Genomic DNA, 26804 nt, shown 5'->3' with positions numbered 1-26804 from the left:
AGGCGGGGTTAGCTGCCGTGGTGGGGGCGAAGTCTCCCCAGGCAGGGTTAGCTGCCGTGGGGGGACGGGGAGAGGAGTTAGCTGTTGTGGGGGGGGAGGTATCTGCTGCGGGGAGGCTCCGGGGGGGGGCTGAGTTAGCTGCTGTAGGGGGGGGGTTAGCTGGGTGGGGGGTGCAAGGTGGAAGTTTCGCCTAAGGCGCAAAACTTCCTTGCACCGGCCCTGGCCTTACCACCTCTTAGGTTTAAGCCTTACAAACTCAGGACTTTGTTTTGTTTTACTTTTTTTTCCTTTCTTTAGAATCAGCTCAGCTTTTCTCTTCATTTATTTTTGCTGACTTTTTTTTCTTTTACACTCAAAGCACGTTTTGCAGGCTTACACAAAATGGGATAGGTTTTCACCAAGGTTACCTGGCTACTTGGAGGAACAAGAAAACCCCTGCTCCTCTGAGTCTCTTGATCAATTGCAGCACCAGTGGAGGGGAGGTGCTGCGCACCCCCGATTCCTCTCTGCAAACAGGGCAGGAGGGTATGGGAGTGGGAGAAGCCCTATCTCAGATCCCTAATTCAGTAGCCAATGTAGCTGGCAGAGCAACTGGGAGAAGCAAGCTGCTCATGAGAAAAGGTGAAGTAACTTTCTCTACAACAAAAACAAGGAAGAAGTGAGAAGAAATTCTGACCCTCTGCATCACAAATCATCCAGCAGTATGTTCCTGGGGTGCTGAAGCTATGCAATGTCCCTAACAGAGAAGAAACCATAATGGAACGATCTAGTCCTCACTGGTTAATTGATGAGCACGAATATAGCTACTTTATTGTATAATTCTATAGTATGCTCACCAAATTCCTGGTATTAAGAAATCAAAATTCTTTACTTGCTATTACTGCATTTTTACTAAAACTAATTCTTTACGACCTTTTGACATCAGAAGCTCAGTTTTCAAGAGGCATCTCTGTCTAATGAAGGACAGAACTGAGCCTTATGAATTTTCTTACCAGTAATGATGAATAAGGAAATTTGAAATCATTGCATTAATATCACTCTTGTCAGCACTATAAGTTTCATTTGGAAATAAAAACTGCAGGATCACTTTTGCTTGTAAAATATTATATACGATACATTGCTTTGGGCTGCTGCTCTTTTATATTAAAAAAAGTAATAAAATTAGAACAGGTACTTTATAAATATTGAAAAAACATCTATCTGCTTAATGATTTAATAGACGTTCCAAAATAAATTCATAAGGGTACCACAAAAATAATTGACTGGAGGCCCAAATCCTGGCAACCTTACTTTCACAAGGTGTTCCATTGATTTAAAAGGACAACCTACACAAGTAAGGTAAAGCAGATTTGGTCCTTGTTCTACTGGGCCAAAATCTGTACTGACTTACTTGGTGGTTTAAAGTTAGACATCTAGTGTGCATCTATATAACATCATAAGTGTGCAAAATATTTTACTGTCTCTATCCCAAAAGAGCTACAGTGGGACTATTAGCACATGTACTATGGTGCTTCGATAGAAGTGACAGATGTAATGGAAACTTAGATTTTTATTAGCCAATCAGGACTGGAGACCCAACAATATACAAACAGAGATTAAAAGATGGTCCCCTGCCATTGTCACTTGCAATCTCATCAATAGAAATCTTTACCAGATCAGGGTGTAATGAGTGGTTGAAACCATGGGGAGAAGGAGCGGGAAGGGAGGATGGTGATTATATTAGTATTGGCTGGTTGCTGTAGTTTCTCATGTATGCATCTTGAGGTACAGCTTTGTTACTTTCACTAGGGCAAAGGAGATCTACCTGCACTCTCTTGCTGAAAGGGTGATGGAAAAGGGGGTTCTGCCAGTAAAAAGAAGTGCCCCCCCCAGTGGCTGCAGGACAACCTACTGTCAAGAAGTGGTATGAAACTGGTACCTATGTGTATTATTTAAATATAATAATGTATTCAAAATGTATGCTTCATACCACAGCCATATTAAAGCATTATATTTACATCCGATTCGTGTTTATATAACTGATATACAACAATGGGTTCGTGTGTGTTGGGACAGAATCTTTCCTCACATTGCTATAAACGGAGTTTACTCTGCATTAACATTAATGCCACTTAGAGTAGAATTTCCTCCAGCATATATAATTATCTGCATACTTTATCAAATATATTGCTATAAATACAAGAATCATACGAGTACATTCTGTTTAGTTTAAATATAACTAGATGTTCTATTTTATATTTAACTATACATTTTGCAATATTGGCGATATATTGTTCATATCTAAATATAGATATGTATTATATTTTGCAATATTGGCAATTTGCTATATATTAACAGTAATCTTCTGCATTGTGATGTGTTATTCTGTACTACCACACCTTTCCTGTTTCCCTAGAGTCCCTTTGTGTGGTGGTCTAAGCAACTACAAGAGGAGCTTTTCCTCTTGGTTTATCTTCATGAACACCCTGTTAGTGAGCAAGTTTATACAACAGCTGGGGTTGCCAACTTTCTAATCACACAAAACCAAACACCCTCTTCTCCAAGGCCACCCCCACACCCTTCCCTTCTCTGAGGCCGCAACCCTGCTTGCTCCATGCCCCCTCCCGCCGTCGCTCACTCTTCCCTACCTTCACTCACTTTCACTGGGCTGGGGCAGGGGTTTGAGGTGCATGGGGTGAGGGCTCCGGCAGGAGGTGTAGGCTCTGGGGTGGGGCCGGGGATGAGGGGTTTGAGGTGCGGGAGGGGACTCCGGGCTGGGGCAGGGGGTTGGAGTGCGGGAGGGGAGAACTCTGGCTGGGAGTGGGCCTGGGGATGAGGGTTTTAGGGTGTGCAGGAGGGGGCTCTGGGATGGGCCGGGATGCAGGGTCCCAGCAGCGCTTACCGCAGCTCCAAGCAGGACTGCCCAGAGGATTCAGGGGGCCTGAGGCAAAGCGGTGGAGTGGACATAAAAAAAGGTGCCACCCGCTGGGGCGCTTGTACTCACTGGGTGGCGCTCCGAGTCTGCAGAGGTGGTGAGTCCTTCACTCACTCTGCATCTTTGGCAGCACTGAAGGATCCGCCGCCGAAGACCCGGAGTGAGTGAAGGGCCCGCTGCTGAAGTGCTGCCGAAGTCCCGGACTGCCACTGGGTGAGTAGCCAGGGAAAGGATTCTCAGCGCCCCGTGGGCCCGGGCAAATTGCCCCACTTGCCCCCGCTCTGGGCAGCCCTGGCTCCAAGGAAATGTCCACCAGGTCCCTGTGGCCTCTAGGTGCATGGGCGGCCAGGTAGCTGTGCACACTATCTTTGCACCTGCAGGCACCACCCTCCTTCCCCCTTCAGCTCCCATTGGTCATGGTTCCCAGTCAATGGGAGCTGCGGAGCTGGTACTAGAGGAGGGGCAGTGCGCAGGGCCTCCCAGTCCCTAACTTCCCCAGCGCCTAGGGAACACAGAGATCTGGCATCTGTTTCCGGGAGCAGCGCGGAGCCAGGGTGGGTAGGGAGCCTGCCTTAGCCCTGGGCGCCAATTTCACCGCCAACTGGACCTAACCAGCTGCAAGAGTTCCTTTTCAACCAGGCATTCCAGTCGAAAATGGGAACCCTGGCAACCCTAAGCATAGCCCACTTAACTTCCTAGCACCATAAGGAAAAAGAAGACTCTCTTCTGCCTGTGTGCAGACTCATGCACCTTATGTCGGACTGAACATGTGTTGTAAAGGAGTGCTATTTAATCTCTGCTCTCTCTCACCACAATCTCTGAGTAGGAGGCTTCACTCTCACAAATGTATGGGTCTGTACAAGGGGTGGGGGAATCTGTTATGGGTTCCCTGAAAAACAAGCATATTTCCAGTCCCTCTCCTACCCCAAGGAGCCAGCAGGGACGGCACAGATTCCTTTACATGGCTAGGGCTGGCTGTAAAATTCACAGTCCAGCCCACTGTGATGGTTTGGCCACCCACCGTGTCAGAGATTTGTAACTAAGTCAAAACATCATTAACTTACACATGAGTTTAATTTACACCTTTTCTGCATTTTCACTGTAGGATTTGATCCATCTTGTCAGAGATTCGTTTATTAAAGAATTCATGCTACCAGCTGACAAGACGTAATATCATGTCTCAGATGAAGATGAAAATGTGCTAAAATACATCAGAAACCCTTATGATTTTCTTGATGCTCATAATGACAGGATGTGTCTCTATTTTAAAAATCCTTTCTGACCTCTCCTCTTAGGATGCTAATTGTATCTTTCATTCTTTATTTTATTTTATATTTTTAAACTTCAACTAAGTTTAAGCAAGTAGCTAGCCATCTTTTTTTTTTTTAAATGAACGTGCTACCACATTCATTTTGTGGATAAAATTGTTTCACTTTGAAATAATTATCACACTCCTTATCACACTCCTAAAAATTGAGTTCCCTTACCTGTATGTCTGGAATATAGCTTGGTGCATTAAAATCTATGAATGCATCTTGCACAATGAGTTTTCATGTCATTGGGGAAGGAGAAAGAAAAGCAGTGCAAAAGCCTCCTACTTGGAATCACAATAGGCCACAAAGTGATTTACAGAACAATTCCTGCTGTAGTATTCATTACAAAAGGGTAAAAATTAATTGATCCACCAAATCTAAAGAACATTGAGTAAAGATTCCTTTGCAAATATAACAGAGAAGAACAGCAGATAACAGTGGCTCACAAATCAGCACATCCATATTACTAGTGAAGTGCCTTAATTTATTTCAAAGATGATATTAAAATATTTATTTTCATCCAGTCATATTTCTAGAAAGCAATTTTCCCGTAGCCAGAAAGAAGTCAACACTTGCTTAAGTGTGAGAGTGAGTTCAAGTGGTCGTCATCCACAGCCTGCGCAATTATTATAAGTCCTTGACGTTTAAAAATATTTAGCATCCTTGGAATTTATTACAAAGCCGACCTGTCTTCTTGCAGTATTTTATTTCTCTTTACCCCTGCATGTAGCTTTGAGAACAAGTGCATCTTGTGACTCTGCTGAATTCATTACTTTCAAATTAAAACTTCTATTACTATTTTCTAGTGATTATTTAAGTGCTAAGAATATACTCAGTGCTGTTCCAAACATAACCCACAGAAAGAACAGGAGTACTTGTGGCACCTTAGAGACTAACACATTTATTTGAGCATAAGCTTTTGTGGGCTACAGGCCCACTTCATCGGACACATTTAGTGGAAAATACAGTAGGGAGGTATATATATATATATATATATATATATTTCCAGCAATTGACAAGGAGATGTAAGGAACTGTAAAGGGTTGGGGGGGATAAGCCTGGTGAAATAGTTTTACTTTGTGTAATGGCACAAAAGTGGGCCATTTTCATTACCACTACAAACAGTTCTTTTTCTCTCCTGCTGATAATAGCTCACCTTAACTGATCCCTCTCCTTATAGTGTGTATGGTAACACCCATTGTTTCATGTTCTCTGTGTGGATATATATATATATATATATATATATATATTCCCACTGTATTTTCCACTACATGCAGCCGATGAAAAGGGCTGTAGCCCACGAAAGCTTATGCTCAAATAAATGTGTTAGTCTCTAAGGTGCCACAAGTACTCCTGTTCTTTTTGCGGATACAGACTAACACGGCTGCTACTCTATAACCCACAGAGTGTCTCTGCTCTGAGGAACGTACAGCTCTAAACAAAACTCACTCTAGCATTCTCCTGTTATTGCTCTAACATGCCCACAGTCAGAGAGGGACAGAAGTGACAGAAGTCTCAAGTTGGACTAAAAGATTTAAATAGTTATTTTAACCTTCTGCTTAAAGTTTCATATAATCAGCTGCAGAGGGCATTGAATCCTTTATCCCACTCACACTGAGTTGGTCAGAAAATATTCTTGCAAATATTATACTGATTTTTTTCCATCAAAATTTCAGTTGGATGGAAATTCTCCAACCAGCTCTGTTCCCATGGCATGATACAGCATGCCAGGAGAGGTGCCTAGGTCCAGCATGTAGCTGGTGAGGAGAGAAAGAGACTAACCTCTGTTGAAGGAGATCATCAGAGTCAATAAAGTTTCACCAGGAATGAATTCAGCCCATTCTGTCTAGTAAGCCAGATAATAAGATGGTGTTAACTGGCATAGCTCCATTTATGTCATCTGAAGAGCTGTCCCATAGTTGTTAATATTATGAACTATACAAGTATTTTGATTATGTACATTAAATATTTTAAAAAGAGACAGTAGTAAATAAACGGATTATGGCAAGTGGGCAATATTATTTAGACAGACACTGTGTGGGTGCAATATGGGAATAGGTAACAATCAAAAGATGGAACCATTCCCCCCTGGTGAGACTGATTCCTTTTTCCTTTCCATGTTTAAAATAGTTTGGAACAGTCTCTTTCTACGACCCAATATCCCTCTGCCAGCTAATACCTCTTTACAACCAGACAAGCATGCACTAGGTATAAAATAAATAAAATCAGGAAAGGTAGATACATTAAACATGACCGAGAGACACTCTAAACCAGCGTATAATTGAAATATTAATCTGAGATGCAATAACATACTTTCTTCTTTGAAAACTGGCAGCAATGCAGCCAGTATTGAAGCCATGTGACAACTGGGAGAGAAACCCATTGAAAAAAGAAGCCCAAAGTGAAACAAAAACATACATACAGTACATAACAGTGACAAACAAGTTTCCCCTTCACAAATCTTAACAAATCAAGCTGAGTGGAGCTCTACTAAGGGAAAGCATGCTGAAGGGATACATTTGCTTGCTACGTAATTGCATCAGAAAATATATCACACTGTTTACTGCTTGTGGAGCATTCAAAGTGACCATTTGGACATTAAAGTTCTATTACCAAGGATCAATAGTATAAAAGCACAGAGGGAAAACTTCGTAATACTTACATTTTGCAGCTGTTGAAAAGCATAGATAAAGCCTTTCTTGTAGTCAGTGATTCCTTTAGCTGAGATTTTGTAGACTGCCTCTTTCAGTTTCTTCTTGTTCCTCACATTAGCTTGGACAAGATGATTAAAGCAACTGACGTTCTGAGCATTATTGTTAAACTGCAAAATAAGTAAAAATGAATATTAAAGCCAATAACGTTGGCTTAATTTCCTATTTTGCTCTATATTTCTAAGTGCTGAGGGCCAGAAGCTGCCTTCAGTCCATACATGCAACTCTTAGAAATGGGTGATCCTGAAAAGATTCAGATGATGCAATAACGCACACAAACATTTGGATACTTATCACAACTTTATCCAAAACATCAAAGTCTCTTGAAACTTCAAATCTGGGCAGCAAATGTTGCAACTCTTTCCAATTTGTACACATCTTTCATAAAGTGTAGTGCCCAGTGAGGCCTGTACTGTGCTACTTGGCACTGGTGAGGCCTTAGCTGGAGTTACTGTGTCCAATTCTAGCACCACGATTAAGGAAAGATGTGGACAAACTGGAGGGAGTCCAGAGGAGAGAAACAAAAATGATAAAAAGTTTAGAAAACCAGACCTATGAGGAAAAGTTAAAAAAACTGGGAAAGTTCAGTCATCAGAAAAGAAGACTGTGGGTGGAGGGGACCTGATAACAGTCTTCAAATATGTTAAGGCTGTTTTACAAAGGACAGTGATCAATTGTTTTCCAAGTCCACTGAAGGTAGGACAAGAAGTAATGGGGATAATCTGCAGCAGGAGAGATTTAGATTAGATATTAGGAAAAACTTTCCTATTATAATGGTAATTGAGCTCTGGAATAGGCTTCCAAGGGATCTTGTGGAATCCTCATCACTGGAGGATTTTAATAACAGGCTGGACAAACACCTGTCAGGGATGATCTAAGTTCACTTGGCATTGCCACAATGCATAAGGATGGACTTGAAAACTTCCTGAGGTCCCTTCCAGATTTACATTTCTATGATTCTATGAAAATGGATATTCAGTCCTTTACTTCTAAGGTCAGGTCCAAAGCTCACTGAAATAAGCAGAAAAACTCTTACTGGAGTTTCAGTGGCCTTTGGTACAGGCCTTACCAGTCGAAATAAAGTAGAAGGTTCAGAGGCATAGAAAAAATGAAATAAAATAATAAAAAAAATAATTGGGGGAAAAAGGTTGAAAGTTTCTTGAAACTTTTACTCCTTGGAAAAGTTGAGAGTCAAGTTTTAGGTTGCTTCTTATTCTATCCAAATCAGCTGGCCCATCTCAAAACCTATCATCACACAATGGGAGATGCAAATCAAGAACAATTGCTATATATGGCCCGCCAAAATACAAAACACTCTTGGCAAAATTAAGCACCTCACAGTATAGATATACATAACAAGGCAATTTTAAAACCAGGCTTCCATTTGTGTACTATGCACATGCTTTTATTTTTTAGCACTATCACCCATGATAGGTGGGAGATCCGAGCATTTAGTAACTTCTAGCACTCATGTCGCAGTGATCAAATACACTGCTACCTCGATATAATGCCACCCAATATTACAAGCTGGATATAACGCGGTAAAGCCGTGCTCCCAGGGGTGGGGGGCGGGGCTCGGCACTCCGGTGGATCAAAACAAGTTCAATATAACAAGTTTCATCTATAACCCGGTGAGATTTTTTTGGCTCCCAAGGACAGCGTTATATCGAGGAAGAGGTGTATATACATGCCAAATGCTTGTATGTATAAAGTTTTGCCTGCTCAAGTGGAGGTTATTTTGTGACCTCTTTGAAATTTGGTCCTGTATATGGTGACATATCGTGTATTCCAGTAGCACCTATGAGCCACAGATATGCCTTTGGACACCACTGCGCTAGCAGTAGTACAAACAGTGCCCCATATTGCCTGAAAATCTCTTTTACATTCAAAAACAAGTACAGTTGACACATATTACCAAAAAAACATTTTCCTGCCCAAAAAAATTTTAATTGGTTTGACTGAACATAAATACTAGGTACAACAGATACTTTTTGCCATTTTATATGCTTTAAAATTCTCACTAAAGCTCTTTTCTACCACTCTAGCAGTGTATGGGGCCTTAAAGAGAATGCCAGTCATGTAAAGTCACCTTAGCATAACTGAGAATCAAGCCCCAGGAGTTTAAATCTGTTCTTACATCCTGAACACCTCTATTCAGACCATTTGTGCTGCACTCAGGGTAAGTAAATAAGAGGAGATTTTGACCAGTGATTTTACATATTTAGCTGGGATGCTCAAACTATTTCTATTTTCTTACTGTATGATAAATTCAAAATTAAAACTCCAAAAACTTATTTTTCTGACACAACAGGTTTAATTTAAACCAAAGAAATAAAGAAATTCAGAGGGCCAGTTTATAAACACACCCCATTTTATCCAGGTGCTAACAGAACACATATATAATGGATAAATATTAAAGATGTGCAAAAATTTTACACACATCCCAGACTCCTAAACAGGACAAAACGCCTGATTCTAGTGGAATTCTGAGCAAACCTGCCAAGTTGTTATATTTGGTGTAAACATTATAAAACTCATTGGTTATAAAGTGTTTAAACCCCAGATCAGGAATTTCTAGTTTTAATGGTTCACTTGTACCCAGAAATCAAAGCAAAATTCAGGGGTGCAAAATCCATGCAGGTCCAAACCAAAAAGAGATTCCTACAACCCTACAGGAATTTGGTGACACCCTACCAAAAAAAAAAGTTTTCTCTGCTGCGCCTCTATCCGTGTATAATATACCAACCTAGAGTATAGAATTTTATAAGCGTCTCCTTTTAGTAGTTAGATGCACTGACTATACCAGCTTCCTCTTTTTCACAACTAAGAGAGCTCCTGTTGTTCACAGAAGCCTCTGGATTTAGTGGTGGTGATTTGAAGATTGAGTCTCCATTGATTGGTATAGTGTTTGCACATTCCGGTGGTCACAGTTCATTACAATTAAGGATATAGCATTAACTTTAATTACCCATCTTAACTTTGATTTTTGTTTGTGTTGTCAGCTCCTTTCAGTATAACAATCTTTTTATGACGGAAAGTCACTGAAAGTCAGATTCTAAAGTTTATTCTTGAACCATCAAGTCCTTTTCTTATATCAGACAACTGAGACTGATAAATAAAAGCATAAAACTAAAGAGAAAGAACCTCTGGAAGAAAAATACAAACATCACTCGGGACTGTACATGGATGGATAGCATATATATCTTGTGTGTGTCAATGACTGCAAACATTCACTTGTACTTGAAACGAGATAAATAGATACAGAGATAACCTAATAGCACAAACAGTTTGAATGCCACTCAGATGTTATTTCTGATGTGTTGGAGGAATATATCATAGCCAGTCAACTATTTGAATAATTGTTCAAATACATGCAACACACTATATTCATTTGACATTTGTGTCCTACTATTTTTGAATATATATGTATACACAATGCAAGCAGGAGATACACATTATTAATTATAGCTCTAAGCATAGAAGAAATATTGGTACATAATCTTATTAGGATGCCAAGCTCTGTCGTCATTCTCAAAAGCGACAATATTTTGTGTTTTAAACATTTTGTACATGGTATTAAAAAAAACATCCTCTGTGCTCTGATCAGAGCAAAATGTTTTATGGTTCATTTCAGGATTTGGTTGCATGAAAAATCCCAACACCATACACTGCGGAGATAGCAGTCTCTCTAATTATTTTATAGGTCTAATTAGTTTAGCTGTCTGTAGTTACCATTTTCCTACCAACAATGAATTTAGGCAAATTTTAATTTATAATCACGATAAAGCTACCATAGACATCTGTTCAGGGAGTGAGTCAGGTTATTAATATTTGCAAATATCAAGTTTTTGCAAAATCTGTTCACTCATTTGCATTACATGGAAGACAAAAATACAATGTGCTTACATTTTATGATCATTCTGTACTATTCATTCAAGTACACTAAATATTGTAGAAACATGTTGATTCATAGGGTATATAGGTAGCATGAGTGTGTGTGCAATGAAGAGGATGACATTTTTCTCCAACACAAAATCTATAATTTACAACTATGGAATCTTTTCCCATTATTCTTGTTTACATTTATTTATTTTCACTATGCCTTTAATATCTTCATCAACGATTTAGATGTTGGCATAGAAAGTACGCTTATTAAGTTTGCGGACTATACCAAACTGGGAGGGATTGCAACTGCTTTGGAGGACAGGGTCAAAATTCAAAATGATCTGGGCAAATTGGAGAAATGGTCTGAGGTAAACAGGATGAAGTTCAATAAAGATAAATGCAAAGTGCTCCACTTAGGAAGGAACAATCAGTTTCACACATACACAATGGGAAGAGACTGTCTAGGAAGGAGTATGGCAGAAGAGATCTAGGGGTCATAGTAGACCACAAGCTTAATATGAGTCAACAGTGTGATACTGTTGCAAAAAAAGCAAACGTGATTCTGGGATGCATTAACAGGTGTGTTGTAAACAAGACACGAGAAGTCATTCTTCCGCTTTACTCTGCGCTGGTTAGGCCTCAACTGGAGTATTGTGTCCAGTTCTGGGCACCGCATTTCAAGAAAGATGTGGAGAAATTGGAGAGGGTCCAGAGAAGAGCAACAAGAATGATTAAAGGTCTTGAGAACATGACCTATGAAGGAAGGCTGAAGGAATTGGGTTTGTTTAGTTTGGAAAAGAGAAGACTGAGAGGGGACATGATAGCAGTTTTCAGGTATCTAAAAGGGTGTCATCAGGAGGAGGGAGAAAACTTGTTCACCTTAGCCTCCAATCATAGAACAAGAAGCAATGGGCTTAAACTGCAGCAAGGGAGATTGAGGTTGGACATTAGGAAAAAGTTCCTAACTGTCAGGGTAGTTAAACACTGGAATAGATTGCCTAGGGAAGTTGTGGAATCTCCATCTCTGGAGATATTTAAGAGTAGGTTAGATAAATGTCTGTTAGGGATGGTCTAGACAGTATTTGGTCCTGCCATGAGGGCAGAGGACTGGACTCGATGACCTCTCGAGATCCCTTCCAGTCCTAGAGTCTATGAGTCTATGAATAGTTTAGCTGTGGATTTCATTTACTGTGAAGCAATTGTTTATACTGTGGGTATCTATGTTATCTACTATAGGCAGGGCTAGCAGCAGTGCCACTTAATATTATTACCCGTCTCTTTGCATTATAAAAACCTGTTCTCAGTTACTTGGAACGTTGCCAAATTTTAACTGTTCAGGCTGAAATGTTATATGCTGGGTGTCAACCTTAGTCTGCTTTTTAAAAAAAGTTTCAGCCAAGACATTTCAGCCATTTAGAAAAACAAAACTAGTGAAAAATATATCCCTCACCAGGTCCCTCATGCAAGGCTCTTAAGCAAATTAAGCAACCATGGGATTCGAGGGAAGATCCTCTCATGGATCAATAACTGATTAAAAAAAAGTTAGAAAAAAGCAGGAATAAATGGTCAGTTTTCACAATGTAGAGATGTAAGTAGCAAGGTCCCCCAAGGATCTGTAATGGGACCAATGCTGTTCAACACATTCATAAATGATCTGGAAAAAGGGGGTGAACAGTGAGGTGGCAAAATTTCCAGATGATACAAAATTACTCAAGATAGTTAAGTTCAAAGCTGACTGAGAAGAGTTACAAAGGGATCTCACTGAACTGTGTGACTGGATGACAAAATGGCAGATAAAATTCAGTGTTGATAATTATAAAATTATGGACCTGGAAAAAATAACTCCAACTATACATACCAAATGGAGGGGTCTAAATTAGCTATTATCACTCAAATGATCTAGGATGTGGACAGTTCCCTGATGATAACCACTTGATGTATTGCAGCATTCAAAAAAGGCTAAGAGAATGTTAGGAACCACTAGGAAAGGGATAGATAATTAGATACAAAATATAATGCCATTATATATAAATCCATGGCACGCCCACACCTTGAATGGTGTGTGCAGTTCTTGTTGTGTCATGTCAAAAAAAATATATTAGAATTGGAAGAAGTGGAGAGAAGGGCAACAAAAATGATGAGGGATCTGGAACAACTTCCATACAAGGAGAAATTAAATGACTGGGACTATTCAGCTTAGAAAAGAAACATCTAAAGGGGAAATATGATAAAGGTCTATACAATCATCAATTGGATGGAGAAAGTGAATAAGGGAGTGTTATTTATTCCTTCACATAATACAAGAACTAGGGGTCATCCACTTAAAATTAATAGGTAGCAGGTTTAAAAGAAACAGAAGGCAGTACTTCTTCACACAATACACAATCAACCGGTGGAACTTGTTGCCAATGGACATTGTGAAGGCCAAAAGTATAACTGGGTTTACAAAAGAACTAGATAAATTCATGGTCCATCAATGGCTATTAGTCAAGATGATCAGGGACACAACTCCATGCTCCGGGTATCCCTAAACTTCCAACTGCCAGAAGCTGGGAATGGATGGATCACTCTATAATTTCCCTGTTCTCATTCTCCCTGAAACATCTGGCAGTGGGCAATATCAGAGACTCTAGAATACTGGGCTAAATGGGCCATTAGTCTGACCCAGTATGACTATTCTTATATTGTTGTGCTATATTGATTTGGGTGATCTTTTCTTTGAGGAGCTCTAGCATTCCCAGACTTTGGAATGGGGCTTGACATTTGGCAGGAATGGCCTTTGTGTCAGGGATGTGTCTTCCACTGTCCCTGTGAAACTCTGCTCAAATTTGGCCAAAACAGACCAATTCCTGAGAACCCCAACACTAAGAACCCTCATCCCCAGCCCCACCCCAGAGCCCGCACCCGGACCCCTTTTCCCAGCCCAGAGCCCCCTCCCGCACCTCAAACCCCTCATCCCCAGCCCCACCCCAGAGCCTTCACCCCCATCCGGAGCTCTCACTCCCTATACTTCTGCCCCAAACCTCAGTTCCCTCCTGCACCACAAACCCTTCATTCCCAGACCCACCCCATGACCCTAGAATCCACATCCCCAGCCAAAGCCTGCATCCCAACCTCTGCTCCAGCCCTGAGCCCCCTCCCACACTCTGAATCCCTCAGTCCCATCCCCCACACACATCACCTCCATATTGGTGCACATAACAAAATTCATTCCACTCATGAACTTAAAATATTAGAGGGAACACTGGACCCTGGTAGATGACCCACGTGGGTGTTAATAGATGCTACATGATACAATTTCTAATGTCTAATTTGCTTTTTTTTAAAAAACCTAGGAAATTATACTCACAAAAACTATGTTGAAAGAATATTAGGGTTGCCAAGTCAAGCACTCAATAATTAGGAAATATCTGAATTAAGGTTTAACATGTGGAATCTCCATCTCTGGAGATATTTAAGAGTAGGTTAGATAAATGTCTATCAGGGATGGTCTAGACAATATTTGGTCCTGCCATGAGGGCAGGGGACTAGACTCGATGACCTCTCGAGGTCCCTTCCAGTCCTAGAGTCTATGAGTCTATGAATCTATGCTATCTTACATGCTTACATACTAATTCTTACACAGCCCCCTGGCTCATTAAGTATACAGGATGGATCTGCACAGGGGACAAATCAGAACTGGCTGTTGTTTGTACGACCTTCGCCTTCTTAGGTGCAGAATTTGGAAGGCGTGTGGAAAGTGAAGCAAGGAATTGCAGGAAGAGAAAGAATGGTCTCATGGTTAAGGCAATGAAATGCTGCCCTGGAGAACCAGATTCTATCCCTGACTCTGCCATTGGCTTCCTATGTGATACTTGGAATGTCACTTAAACCAAACTGTATACAGATAGTCATTAATTCTGTGAGTTCCTCATTTTCTGGTGCCTGACCTGAGACCTTTGGGTCTAATTTAGAGAAGTTCTGAACACTCACAGCTGCAACTGAAGTCAATGGGAGCTGTACTTTGATCAGATGGAGTATATAATGCTAAGTACTCTAACTAGATCCTAGACATTCCAAATTAGGTACTCAAAATTAATGGATACTTTTGTCCTTCATCTCTCAGTGCCTCAGCTCCCAAACTATAAAATGGGGATAATAATATCTTCATCTCATGAGGGTGCTGTGAAGATAATTTAATCAATTTAGTGGGAAGTACTGAAATACTGTAATTATGAGCACCACAGAAAACACCATGAGAAAATTAATAATTCTGTTTTCTGAACAATGAGGATAAATAACTGCTCATAAGGTATGCCCCATCTATTCTGTGCACAGAAAGAGGCAGTGGTGCTCTGGAAAAAATAGCATGTGATCATGTAATTAAATACTGTATCACAATGCACACACACATGGTTGATAAATTAAGGTTGTACAGGCAACCTTAAGTATGGCATTTCCTAACTTTTATTTTTTGTAATTCTTTACAACCTTAATGTTCTTCTAATATAGTGTTTTTGTGTCTAACATGTAAGCACACACACAATTTTCCAGTAAATTAATTATTACCTCTGAATCTTAGATGTAGTTAAAAATATATATGTTAATTATAGGGTTTGTCAAATTTACAATGTACGTCAAACCAATATGACAACAGATAATTACAGACTAGGACGAATTTCTTCACCAGTATTTAAGAAAAATGTGTAGAAACCCTCCATGTTTAAAGCAAGCGTCTCAGTCCTGTGATATCGTAAGCAATTATGGAATGATACCAAAGGAAGCAAAGCATAAAAAGGTTTCCACGAGGCAGAGCATAAGTGGATAAGGTGATCTCTAATTAAAGAATTCCTGACGATACACACATGTTCTATATTGTTACTCAACACATGTTCTTAGGTTACTTAGAAAGTACTTTAATTTTCAATGCCTTGAAATCAGTTATGTGTGGATGTATGCTCTGTGCTACTGTGTACTGCAGAACTGGCAACTATCGTATCAACACCAATAGTAGAAGACATATGAATTACTAGCAGGTATCATCAATGCTCTAATCATGCACCATTTTAAATCAATGGGAGTTTTTCCATTGACTCAGTAGGAACAGGTCCAAGGCCATAAAGAAAGATATGATTTTGGATAATGAAAATAGATAAGTTGAAAGGAAAAACTTATAAGCTATTACCACCACTTGCAACTGGTACTTCAGTTTTATTTTAGGCTTGGTATTAAAAATACTGATTGTATTGTTTTTCTGTTGTTCTCATACACGGCTCTGGGAACTTGAATGGAGGATCAGGCCTTACAACTGATGAAAAGATCCCACTCCCCCACCCCCACTTTTTAATACAGAATCATTCCCCCAGACAAGGGCTAGAGCTGATATTTTAACAAAAGACTAAGTAAAGCCAGAGAAGGTTTTAGCTTGGTAGGGATCCTGAATGACATCACAGGCGCTGATCATGGTGATTCCGGTTATTAAATAATCTATAGTTTGGAAAACTTTACAATGGAGATGAGAGAAAACAACTTAAAAAATAAACAGTTGCTCGTCAGAACCCAAAATATAATAAGCATCAGGTACTAAGTCATGCTTTAACAGACTAGACTGCCGAGCACAAATTGAAGGAAAAGGGTTTTTGGGGGGCTAGTATTGCTTCTTTTTTAATGTTTGTTAAAGATATATTAAAATATGCATTGTAATTGACAGAAATGGCAATTTCTGAGAATGGGAGTCTTCCTCTTTCATATGAGTTTGGAGTTCATCTTTAGCCACACTTTGGGGCTTTTAGAAATTCATTATATCGGTGTTATAATGCTGTTCTCCTGTAGTATCCTACTCACTTCATGGTAACTTCATGTTAGAGAAAAGACGGTTACTCACCTTTGTAACTGTTCTTCGAGATGTGTTGCTCACATCCATTCCAATTAGGTGTGCGCGCACCGCGTGCACGTTCACTGGAAGATTTTTACCCTAGCAACACTCGGTGGGTCAGCTGGGTCAACCCCTGGAGCGGCACCGCTATGGCGGTGAATATATACCCCTGCTGACCCAAAGGCCTTTCAGTTCCTTCTTGCCAGCTACTCCGACAGAGGGGAAGGAGGGCGGGTTTGGAATGGATATGAGCAACACATCTCGAAGAACAACAGTTACAAAGGTGAGTAACTGTTTTTTCTTCTTCGAGGGCTTGCTCATATCAATTCCAGTTAGGTGACTCCCAAGCGTTACCTAGGTGGTGGGGTCAGAGTGAGATGTCGCAGAATGTAGGACTGCTGAGCCAAATGCCGCATCATCTCTGGACTGTTGTACCAATGCGTAATGTGACACAAAGGTGTGGATCAAGGACCAGATAGCTGCACGACATATCTCCTGGATGGGTACATGAGCCAGGAAGGTGGCAGATGAAGTGTGAGCCCTAGTAGAATGTGCGGTGAGGTGGCTCAACGGAACATGAGCCAAGTCATAGCAGGTGCGGATGCACGACGTCACCCAAGATGAAATCCTCTGGGAGGAGACAGGTAGGTCCTTCATTTGATCTGCTACCGTGACAAAGAGTTGGGGTGTTTTACGAAAGGACTTTGTTCGCTAGATATAAAATGCGAGAGCCCTATGGACGTCTAGGGAGTGCAGCTGCTGCTCTCGGCGTGATGAGTGTGGCTTCGGGAAGAAGACCGGAAGGAAGATATCTTGATTGATACGGAAGGTCGATACCACTTTAGGGAGGAAGGCCGGATGTGGTCACAGCTGTACCTTGTCCTTGTGAAACACTGTATACGGGGGGTCGACCGTGAGAGCCTGAAGTTCTGAGACTCGTCTTGCCAATGTAATGGCTATGAGGAATGCTGTCTTCCAGGACAGGTACAGCAGCGAGCAGGTTGCCAGCGGCTCAAAGGGAGGAGCCATAAGTTTGGCTAGAACTAGGTTGAGGTCCCAGGTTGGGGCAGGGCGCGGACCTGTGGGTATAAACGTTCCAAGCCCTTGAGGAATCCTGAAACCATGGGGTGAGAGAAGACCAAGCGGCCGTTATCCCCTGGGTGGAAGGCAGAGATGGCCGCCAAGTGCACCTTTATTGATGAAACCGCTAGGCCGTGTTGTTTTAGGGACCAGAGGTAGTCCAAGATGGTAGGAACCAGTGCCTTGGTAGGAACAGCATCATGCTGCTTGCACCAGCAGGAGAAACGCCTCCACTTGGCCAGATACATTAACCTAATGGAAGATTTCCTGCTACCCAGGAGTACTTGTTATACCGAGGCAGAGCAGCGAAACTCGGACTGGCTTAACCATGCAGCAACCATGCTGTAAGGTGAAGAAACTGCAGGTCTGGGTGGTGAAGCCTGCTGTGGTCCTGAGTTAGGAGATCTGGCCAAAGGGGTAGGGGGATTGGGTTGGCCAGAGAGAGGTCGAGCAACATGGTGTACCAGTGTTGCCTCGGCCACGCTGGAGCAATAAAGATCAGGTGGGCTCTGTCTCTGCAGAGCTTGAGCAGGACCCTGTGGACCAGCGGGAATGGTGGAAAGGCGTAAAGGAGATGGCTCATCCACCGTATCAGGAATGTGTCTGATAGGGAGCCTGGGGAGTGACCCTGGAAGGAGCAGAACACATGGCATTTCCTGTTCTCGCGGGAGCCAAAGAGGTCTATGCGGGGAGAACCCCACTTCCGGAAAACAGAATGGATAACGTCCGGATGAATCGACCACTTGTGAGACAGGAAGGATCTGCTGAGGTGATCCGCCAGAGTGTTCTGAACCCCTGGGAGAAAAGACGCTACCAGGTCGATTGAGTGGGCTATGCAAAAGTCCCAGAGCTGGATAGCTTCCTGACAAAGGGGGAAGAACGTGTGCTGCCCTGCTTGTTTATGTAAAACATGGCAGTTGTATTGTCTGTGAACACTGAGACACAAAGGCCTTGTATATGCTCTTGAAACGCCCGGCACGCGAGGCGGACTGCCCTCAGCTCCCGTACATTGATGTACAAGGTTAGTTCTTGAGCTGACCAAAGGCCTTGAGTGTGGAGATCCTCGAGGTGGGCTCCCCAACCCAGAGATGACGTGTCCGTAGTCAGAGCCACTGAAGGTTGAGGCGAGTGGAAAGGCATCCCTGCGCAGACCAGGGCGGGCGATAGCCACCAATTCAGGGAGTTTATGATGCTCGGGGGGATCGTGAGGATCATGTCTATGCTGTCTCTGCCTGGATGGTATACTGAGTTGAGCCAAGTTTTAAGGGGATTGAGGCGTAGTCTGGCGTGTTTGGTCACGAACGTGCAGGCCACCATGTGACCTAGGAGGCCGAGACAAGTGCGAGTCGAAGTTGTCGGGAAGTTTTGCAGGCCTTGGATAATTGATACCATCGCCTGAAACCAGAGCTGTGGTAAGCAGGCTCTGGCTAGAGTGGAGTCCAGGATGGCCCCAATGAAGTCTATTCTCTGAGTGGGAACCAGAGTGGATTTTTCTATATTGTTCATCAGGCCTAGTTGCCTGAAGAGGTCCTTGACGATGCTCACATGACGGGTGACTTGTGTCTTGGAAGTCCCTCGAATGAGCCAATCATCCAGATACGGGAAGATGACGACGGAGGGAGGCAGCAATTACAGCCATGCATTTTGTGAATACTTGTGGGGCCGTAGAAAGGCCAAACGGAAGGATTGTAAACTGAAAATGTTGATGGTTGACCACACCGTCTGTGTGGTGGGTAAACAGCGATATGAAAATAAGCGTCCTTCATATCGAGGGCGGCATACCAGTCTCCGGGATCCAAGGACGGGATGATGGTCCCCAGGGATACCATGCGAAACTTCAACTTTATCATGAATTTGTTGAGTCCTCGCAGGTCTAGGATAGGTCTCAGACCTCCCTTTGCTTTGGGGTTTAGGAAATAGTGGGAATAAAACCCCTTGCCCCTCGAGTCTTTCAGTACTTCCTCTATAGCTCCCATGGTTAGGAGCGTCCCTACCTCTTGCAGGAGGAATTGCTCATGAGAGGGGTCCCTGAAGAGGGGCGAGGATGGCGGGTGGGTGGGGGCTAAATAAATTGGAGGTGATATCCCAATTCTACCGCGCGTAGGACCCGATGATCCGATGTGTGTTGGGCCCAAGCAGGGAGGAAATAGGAGAGGTGGTTGTTAAAAGGCAGAAAAGGATTCTGGGAAAGAACTGGTACGCTGTCCTCGGGTGTCCCTTCAAAAGTTCGGTTTGGGTCCCAAGGGTGGTTTGGGGGGGGCCCTGATTTTGACCCCCTTCGGGCCCAGACTGCCTTCTGAAATTCCCCCGGCCGCGTCTTCTGCCGAAGTCCTGTCACAGCCTAGGTGGGTGGTAAGCACGCTGAGGCTGAGGACGGAAGGACCCGCGCTGAGTCACCGGGGTGTGCATTCCCAGCGAGCACATGATCACCCTGTTGTCCTTTAGGCTCTGCAGCCTAGGGTCAGTCTTTTCAGAAAATAGGCCTTGGCCCTCAAAGGGCAAGTCTTGTATAGTCTGTTGTAACTCAAGTGGAAGGTCTGATACCTGAAGCCATGATATTCTCCTCATGGCCACTCCTGAGGCCAGAGTTCCGGCTGCTGAGTCAGCTGCGGCCAGTGAGGCTTGGAGAGAGGTTCTCGCCACCTTCTTTCCTTCCTCCAAGAGGGCTGCAAACTCCTGGAAGGAGTCTTGGGGAACTAGCTCCGTGAATTTGCCCACTGCCTTCCAGGTGTTGTAGTTGTATCAGCTAAGTTAGGGCTTGCTGGTTCGCCACCCTGAGTTGGAGGCCTCCAGCAGAGTATACCTTGCAGCCCAAAAAGGCCATGCGCCTAGCCTCCTTGGATTTTGGAGCAGGAGCTTGCTGGCCATGGTGCTCCCTCTCGTTAACCGACTGCACGACCAGGGAGCAAGGAGGAGGGTGCACGTACAGGTACTCGTACCCTTTCGAGGGTATCATGTACTTCCGCTCAACTCCCCTGGCCGTGGGCGGAATAGAGGCTGGAGATTGCCAGATGGTATTGGCGTTTGCCTGAATCGTATGAATAAAGGGCAAGGTTACCCTTGTGGGGGTGTTAGCTGATAAAATATCCACCACAGGGTCTTCTATCTCCGGGACCACCTCCACCTGAAGATTCATATTCTGGGCCACCTGCCTCAGAAGATCCTGATGGGCTCTCAGGTCAATTGGGGGAGGGCCAGAGGAGGATGTCCCTGCCACCGCCTCATCTGGAGAGGAGGAAGAGGAGAGGCCAGGTACAAGAGGGTCCTGCATGGGCTCTTATTCTTGGGCGGTGTCAGGTTCAGGTGGGACCTGAGAGTCTGTCGGCGGAACAGGCGCTTCATCCGTACCCGCAGGAGGGGGGCGGCTTATAGTTGCCTCTGGCACCCGGTGTTCAGATGGCAAGGAGCGTGGTGCTTCTGGGTGTGCACCTTGGGCTTGGTGATATGCCCAAGATGTCCAGAATGACCACTGATGAGGCCCTTGTTCTTGACCTTGGGTCTCCTGGAAGATTCAGCTGGGCACGTCTGAATCACGGTTCTGTGCATAGGAAGCACTGTCCGCATGAGATGACACTGAGGTGTGTCTAGACGGCCAAGGAGACGCTGAGAAGCCCTGAGAAGGGGCCACGTCTCTAGACAATCTCTCTCGGTGTGGCACTGGGGAGCGGTACCGGGTCCCATAACGGTACCATGAACGAGACGGGGACCTGCGATGGTAACGGTGCCGGGAGGTCAACCGGGATCTCGAGGCTCATCGCCTGGAGCAGCTGCAAGAGGTGTGGTGCCGGGAATGGTGCCGGGAGCTAGATCGGTACCGGGAATGCTGGGCCAGCGAACGGGACACTGAGCAGTGCTGCGAGTGCGACCGGTACCGTGATGGAGAGCGGTGCCGGGACTGCCAACGGCATCGGGACCGGGATCGGCGACAAGACCGAGAACGCCGGTGGGACCGAGATCTTGATCGGTGCCTCTCAGCGGTGCTGACTGAGGGTAGCCTCAGCAGGGCAGGCTTGCCAATAGACTGAATGACTCGCACTGGTGATGCCGGGAGTTGAGGCAGTGCAGACTCCGTCAGTGCAATCAAATCCCTCACCGTGGAAAAGGTCTCAGGCATGGACAGGAGAGTGAGCTCAACCACAGCATGCGCCAGGGAGCTTTCAGGCACCAGACTTGACGGTCCTTGTGGGACCAGAATCGACGGTGCCGAAGCTGGCAGTGCCGTGGCAGGTGTCGGTGCCAGGTGGTTCAACTTAGATGGGTGCTCCGACTGTGGTGCAGGTGGCACCGGAGCAGCAGGAGTCTTATGATGCCTCTTGACCCGCGGTGACAGGGAACGGTGCCAAGCCGACATCGGTGCCGGCGACGATCGGTGCCGAGGGGCCTTAGCGGTACCGGGACGATCCAGAGCCAAAAGAGCGCATCTCCCTGATATAGATTGTTCAGCGCTCGGTGCCAAGGGCGTTGGACTAAGAGCTGCCTCCATCAGTAGCTATCTGAGGCGAAAGTCCTGTTCCTTCTTCATCCTCGGCTTAAAGGCCTTACAGATCCGGCACTTATTTGAGAGATGGGATTCCCCAAGGCACTTAAGGCAGGAGTTGTGGGGATCTCTCATTGGCATTGGCTTATGGCAGGCCGAGCACGGTTTGAAGCCCGGTAACCTGGGCATGAGCCCCGGTACCGGGTGGGGGAAGGGGCTAATCCCTGATCCCCTTGCAACTATATAAACTAAATATATTATAGAAATGACTAAAACTAACTACAACTGTAGAGATTATAACTATATACACAACTATTAATAAGGAACTACAAATAGCTAGGGAAGTGGAGATCAGCTAAGCCGAGCTCCACCGTTCCAACGACCGACACGTGCGGTAAGAAGGAACTGAAGGGCCATTGGGTCGGCAGGGGTATATAATCACCGCCACAGCGGCGCCACTCCAGGGGGCGACCCAGCCGACACACTGAGTGTTGCTAGGGTAAAAATCTTCTGGCGAACGTTCACGCGGCGCGCACACACCTAATTGGAATCAATATGAGCAAGCACTCGAAGAAGAACAGTATTTTTCATCCACAGCTCAATGATATCCAGTATACTTATCAATAAACCAAACAATAAAATGAGTTGTCTAACATAGACATATCGATTTTTTTTAGTGTTAATCAAAAGTGTTTGTCCAGTAATTACTGATTAATTGGTTAAAATTCAGTGGTTGATCTTTAGCAACAATGTGAGCATCAAGGAGACAGAGAGAGAAAGTAAAAGTGAGAACAGGGAGAAAGGCAGAAACAAGGAGAAGTGGAAGTGACTGATAACAGGGATCCACAGTCCCGCAAGTAGCTGTCTCCTACATTTAATCTGCTCATATAGTGATATAGCCATATGCGGCCTGGTTCTCCACTGCCATACACCTAGTGCCAAGTAATTGTAAAACACTACCCAGTCAGAATGGTAGCATATTAACACTTACTTTGCATGGGTGTAAATGATGCAAAGTGGCAGCAGAAAATCAGGCCCATAGTGGGAAGAATAGCACACCTGGTCGTACTGTAAGACATCATTTACACAATTTTCCCTGCCTGAGTTGTATCTGGGGGAAAAGTATTTGCTTTATTGTCTGGGAACAGATTTTAATTACAGGAATAAAGAAGGCTTTGCTTTATTGTGAAGGGCATCTTATGTATGTCAGCAGATAGCCACTGAGTGCAGTGCAGCTGAGAACTCTCACTAATAATGCTGAAGTTTCTGGGGCAGTAGTTCTGTGCTTGGGGAATATTTGCTGAGCCTTATAATATGTTTTAACTCTGGTCAGAAATCTAGGTGCAGGGTTAGGATCTAAATAGAAAGAGACCTAGGGTGAAATACTGGCTCTGTTGAAATAAAGAGTTTTGCCATTGACTTTAGTGGGGCCAGAATTTCACCCCAAGACACCAACCTTCGCTCTTTCCATTGCTCACCTAAATATCACAGTAATTGGGTGCATTCAAAAGATAAACAGATACATCCTTTAAATGTAAAACTTTTATTAATTTCTTTTGTAGGGCAGATGACCAACAGTGGAAAGCTTAGCCTACAAAGTATTGTTTATGCTATCATTTACTGGCACTCCAAGGCCTACAAAAGCCCAGGTAACTAGATTAGAATGAGAAAAAAAAATCAAATCTGTTTCAGACCCGTCTTTCAAACGTGCATGCAACTCCATCTTGCTCCTTGACTATATGTGAATAAATTCAGTCGACATTATTATGTTAGTGTTTGCTATACTATATATTCATGTACAATTGCACATGTAATTTCTTTTTGTTATAAAACACTCGTGTCAAAGTGCCACATTAACTAGAGAGTATAAGAAATTTGTTGTTTTCCAATTTCACTGTTGTTTCATAAGCCATCCTTGAATTAATGTAAAAACTAGGGCTGTCACATGAAAAACAAAAATTACATCGTTCCATGAAAAAAATTACATTGTGTGATGAAAAAAATGAAGGTGAGAACATACGAATGCTTAGCATAAATGGCACGTAAATACCTTGCAATGGCAGCTACAAAAGTGACATGCAAATACCCGTTCTCACTTTCTGCTGACATTATAAATAAGAAGAGGGTAGAGTTATCTCCAGTAAATGTAAACAAACTTGTTTGTCTTAGCGATTGGCTGAACAAGAAGTAGGAAGCGTGGACTTGTAGGCTCTAAAGTTTTACATTCTTTTGGTTTTGAGTGCAGTTATGTAAAAAAAAAAATCTACATTTGTAGGTTGCACTTACACGACAAAGAGATTGAACTACAGTACTTGTGCTGATGTGAACTGAAAAACACTTTTTTTGTTATCATTTTTACAGTGCAAATATTCGTAATAAAAATATAGAGTTTGTATTCTTTGCTGCAAGCGAAATCAATATATATGAAAATGTAGAAAAACATCCAAAAATGTTTAATAAATTTCAATTGGTATTCTATTGTTTAACAGTGTAATTAAAACTGCAATTAATCACTATTAATTTTTAAAATCACAATTAATTTTTTAGTTAATCGTGTGAGTTAACGGCAATTAATCAACAGCCCTAATAAAAACCAAGCAAGCGAACACCCCCCGTCTGTATTTATTTTGAATATTGTATATTTTAGCACTAACCTAATAATTTGTCATCTTCATGTTCCATATGCTTTGCCAGGCAGCTGATTTTGTTCATTCCTTGCCCCAGTTAGTGCTGCCCTTCAATGGTTAATTGCTACAGCTTCCTAGTACATATTCTGTTTTCCCAAGGCATTTTCCTCTACCTACTTCCCTAAAATTGTTGATAACTGTTGATATGAGGGTGTTTGTGACATGAGAAATAGCTAACAAAACCATCTACATGTTTTCTTCTGCATCAGTAAGGGAACAGGAAACTATTATTCTGCCTTCTTATTTCTATGGCCCTGATCTAATAGCCATTAAAGCTTATGAGAATCTTTCCAGTGTTAAGGGAATTGGATCTGGTATTATGTTTATCATCATTAGTATCTGAGGAGCCTGGTCTGACTTTCCTGATTTGTCAGTAGGTAACACCTTACGCTCCACAAACAACATATACTCTGCAATGTATGAGAAGATTGATAGAACATAAGCAGTGCAGATCTTAAACATGAATGACCGTGAGAGAATGCTATATTTATTCAGATATTCTGCATTCTCTGAATCTGTTATGTCACTATTTGAGACAGGTAGAGTAGGTTGTATTTTGTTAAACTTGGTTGATTGTGAGCTTTAGTTTTCAGAAAACTACAAGTAGGTATGTTTTGGAACAAGTTGAAAATAAGGGTGGTGAGAAAGATAAATGGTGCCCAGTTCTCACCCATCTTTAGCCATAACACAAACTCTTTATGGCTATCACCCTTGCCTGAAAAAAAAAAAAAGTGACAACACAGGTGAATTCAGTTCAGAGTTTTGATGTTCACTATTCCTTTGAGTCATCTACTACAGTATGCAGTGGAAGAATAATACCAAGCTAGAAGTGTAGATCTAGACCTGGTATCGAACCAAGGAGTCCTACCTAGAAAATATTCACACAATTAATCATTTTAAAGTTCAGTCCTTTTCTAAAAGTTTCTCCCCAGCCTCTGTGCACATTATATGTAGTCTTCTCCTCTCCCCCACAAACGCTCGTTTGCGGTGATTCTGATTTAGAAGCAGTACAATGTGCTTTGCCCACACAGCAAAACCACAAGTGTATACAGTGCTGTTAAAATAGGCTTTGAAGTTATGAACTGACACATTCAAATGCTGTTTCTTATAATAGTAAATGATGACTCACCACATAATTATTAGGTGCACATAGATGTGAGAGCACAAAAAATTGTTGTGCTAAGGAAGTCTTTCAATTTGCCTTGACCTAATTTTGAAACTGGGAACGGTAGCACTACATGAGGTAAAGTAATTTTTTAAAGAAAATTTTCTAATGGCCAATCAAGTACTGAGAGGACTTTACAGTACAAATGTTTGCACGTGGAGATAGAAAAAAATGTAACATTATATGATATTCAGCTCTGCCCTACAAAATCCATTTCTTTTTTTGTAAGAAAAGAGTAGAAACATTAAACAGTCTCAGTCAGATTAATCAAGTTTCACAAAAATCTAAGAACCAAATTCTGTTGCAATACATTGAGCAGCTATAGCCATATCACGGTGGAGATGAGGGAGCTGAGACTCAAAAAGAACTACTCTTCCCACCTCAACACTCTGGACCCAGAACCGCTCTCTACCGACACCATGGCACATATGGCTTCAACTCTACCAGCCACCCAGCCATCTGACCTCAAAGAAGAAAATCTACAGGGAGAAGCTGGCCCAGAAACTCAGCAAGCAGCAGAAATATGCAGCTATAACAGGGACCTTTGGGCATTGTTCATATCATCAGTGGCAGACTGCTTTTTTTTCAGTTTTTAGTATTCTTTCCGCTCTGCAGACTAGCTGTTTGCTGCAATTCCTGTTGTCACAGTTTCTTCACTTGAACCTCATTGCACCAGCCCTCCGTGCTCACTTTCTTCCCCACCTCCCTTCAATGTACT

The 26804-nt window shown here is 42.9% G+C and overlaps 1 protein-coding gene across 4 annotated transcripts in view; it reads right to left on the bottom strand.

The window, feature by feature from the left end:
* The window catches only part of CACNA2D1 (calcium voltage-gated channel auxiliary subunit alpha2delta 1), a 613296-nt gene that overhangs the window by 133163 nt on the left and 453329 nt on the right, over positions 1 to 26804 (bottom strand). For all 4 annotated transcript variants that reach the window (XM_050936798.1, XM_050936799.1, XM_050936801.1 and 1 more), the window contains exon 10: positions 6890 to 7048. In XM_050936798.1, coding sequence (XP_050792755.1) covers positions 6890 to 7048 — 159 coding nt within the window. The remainder of the gene's footprint in view (positions 1 to 6889; positions 7049 to 26804) is intronic.

This window comes from Gopherus flavomarginatus, chromosome 1, assembly GCF_025201925.1.
Source record: "Gopherus flavomarginatus isolate rGopFla2 chromosome 1, rGopFla2.mat.asm, whole genome shotgun sequence".
Lineage (NCBI taxonomy): Eukaryota > Metazoa > Chordata > Testudines > Testudinidae > Gopherus > Gopherus flavomarginatus.
Note: the sequence above shows the minus strand (reverse complement) of the source record. Positions and strands in the feature narration are given on the sequence as shown.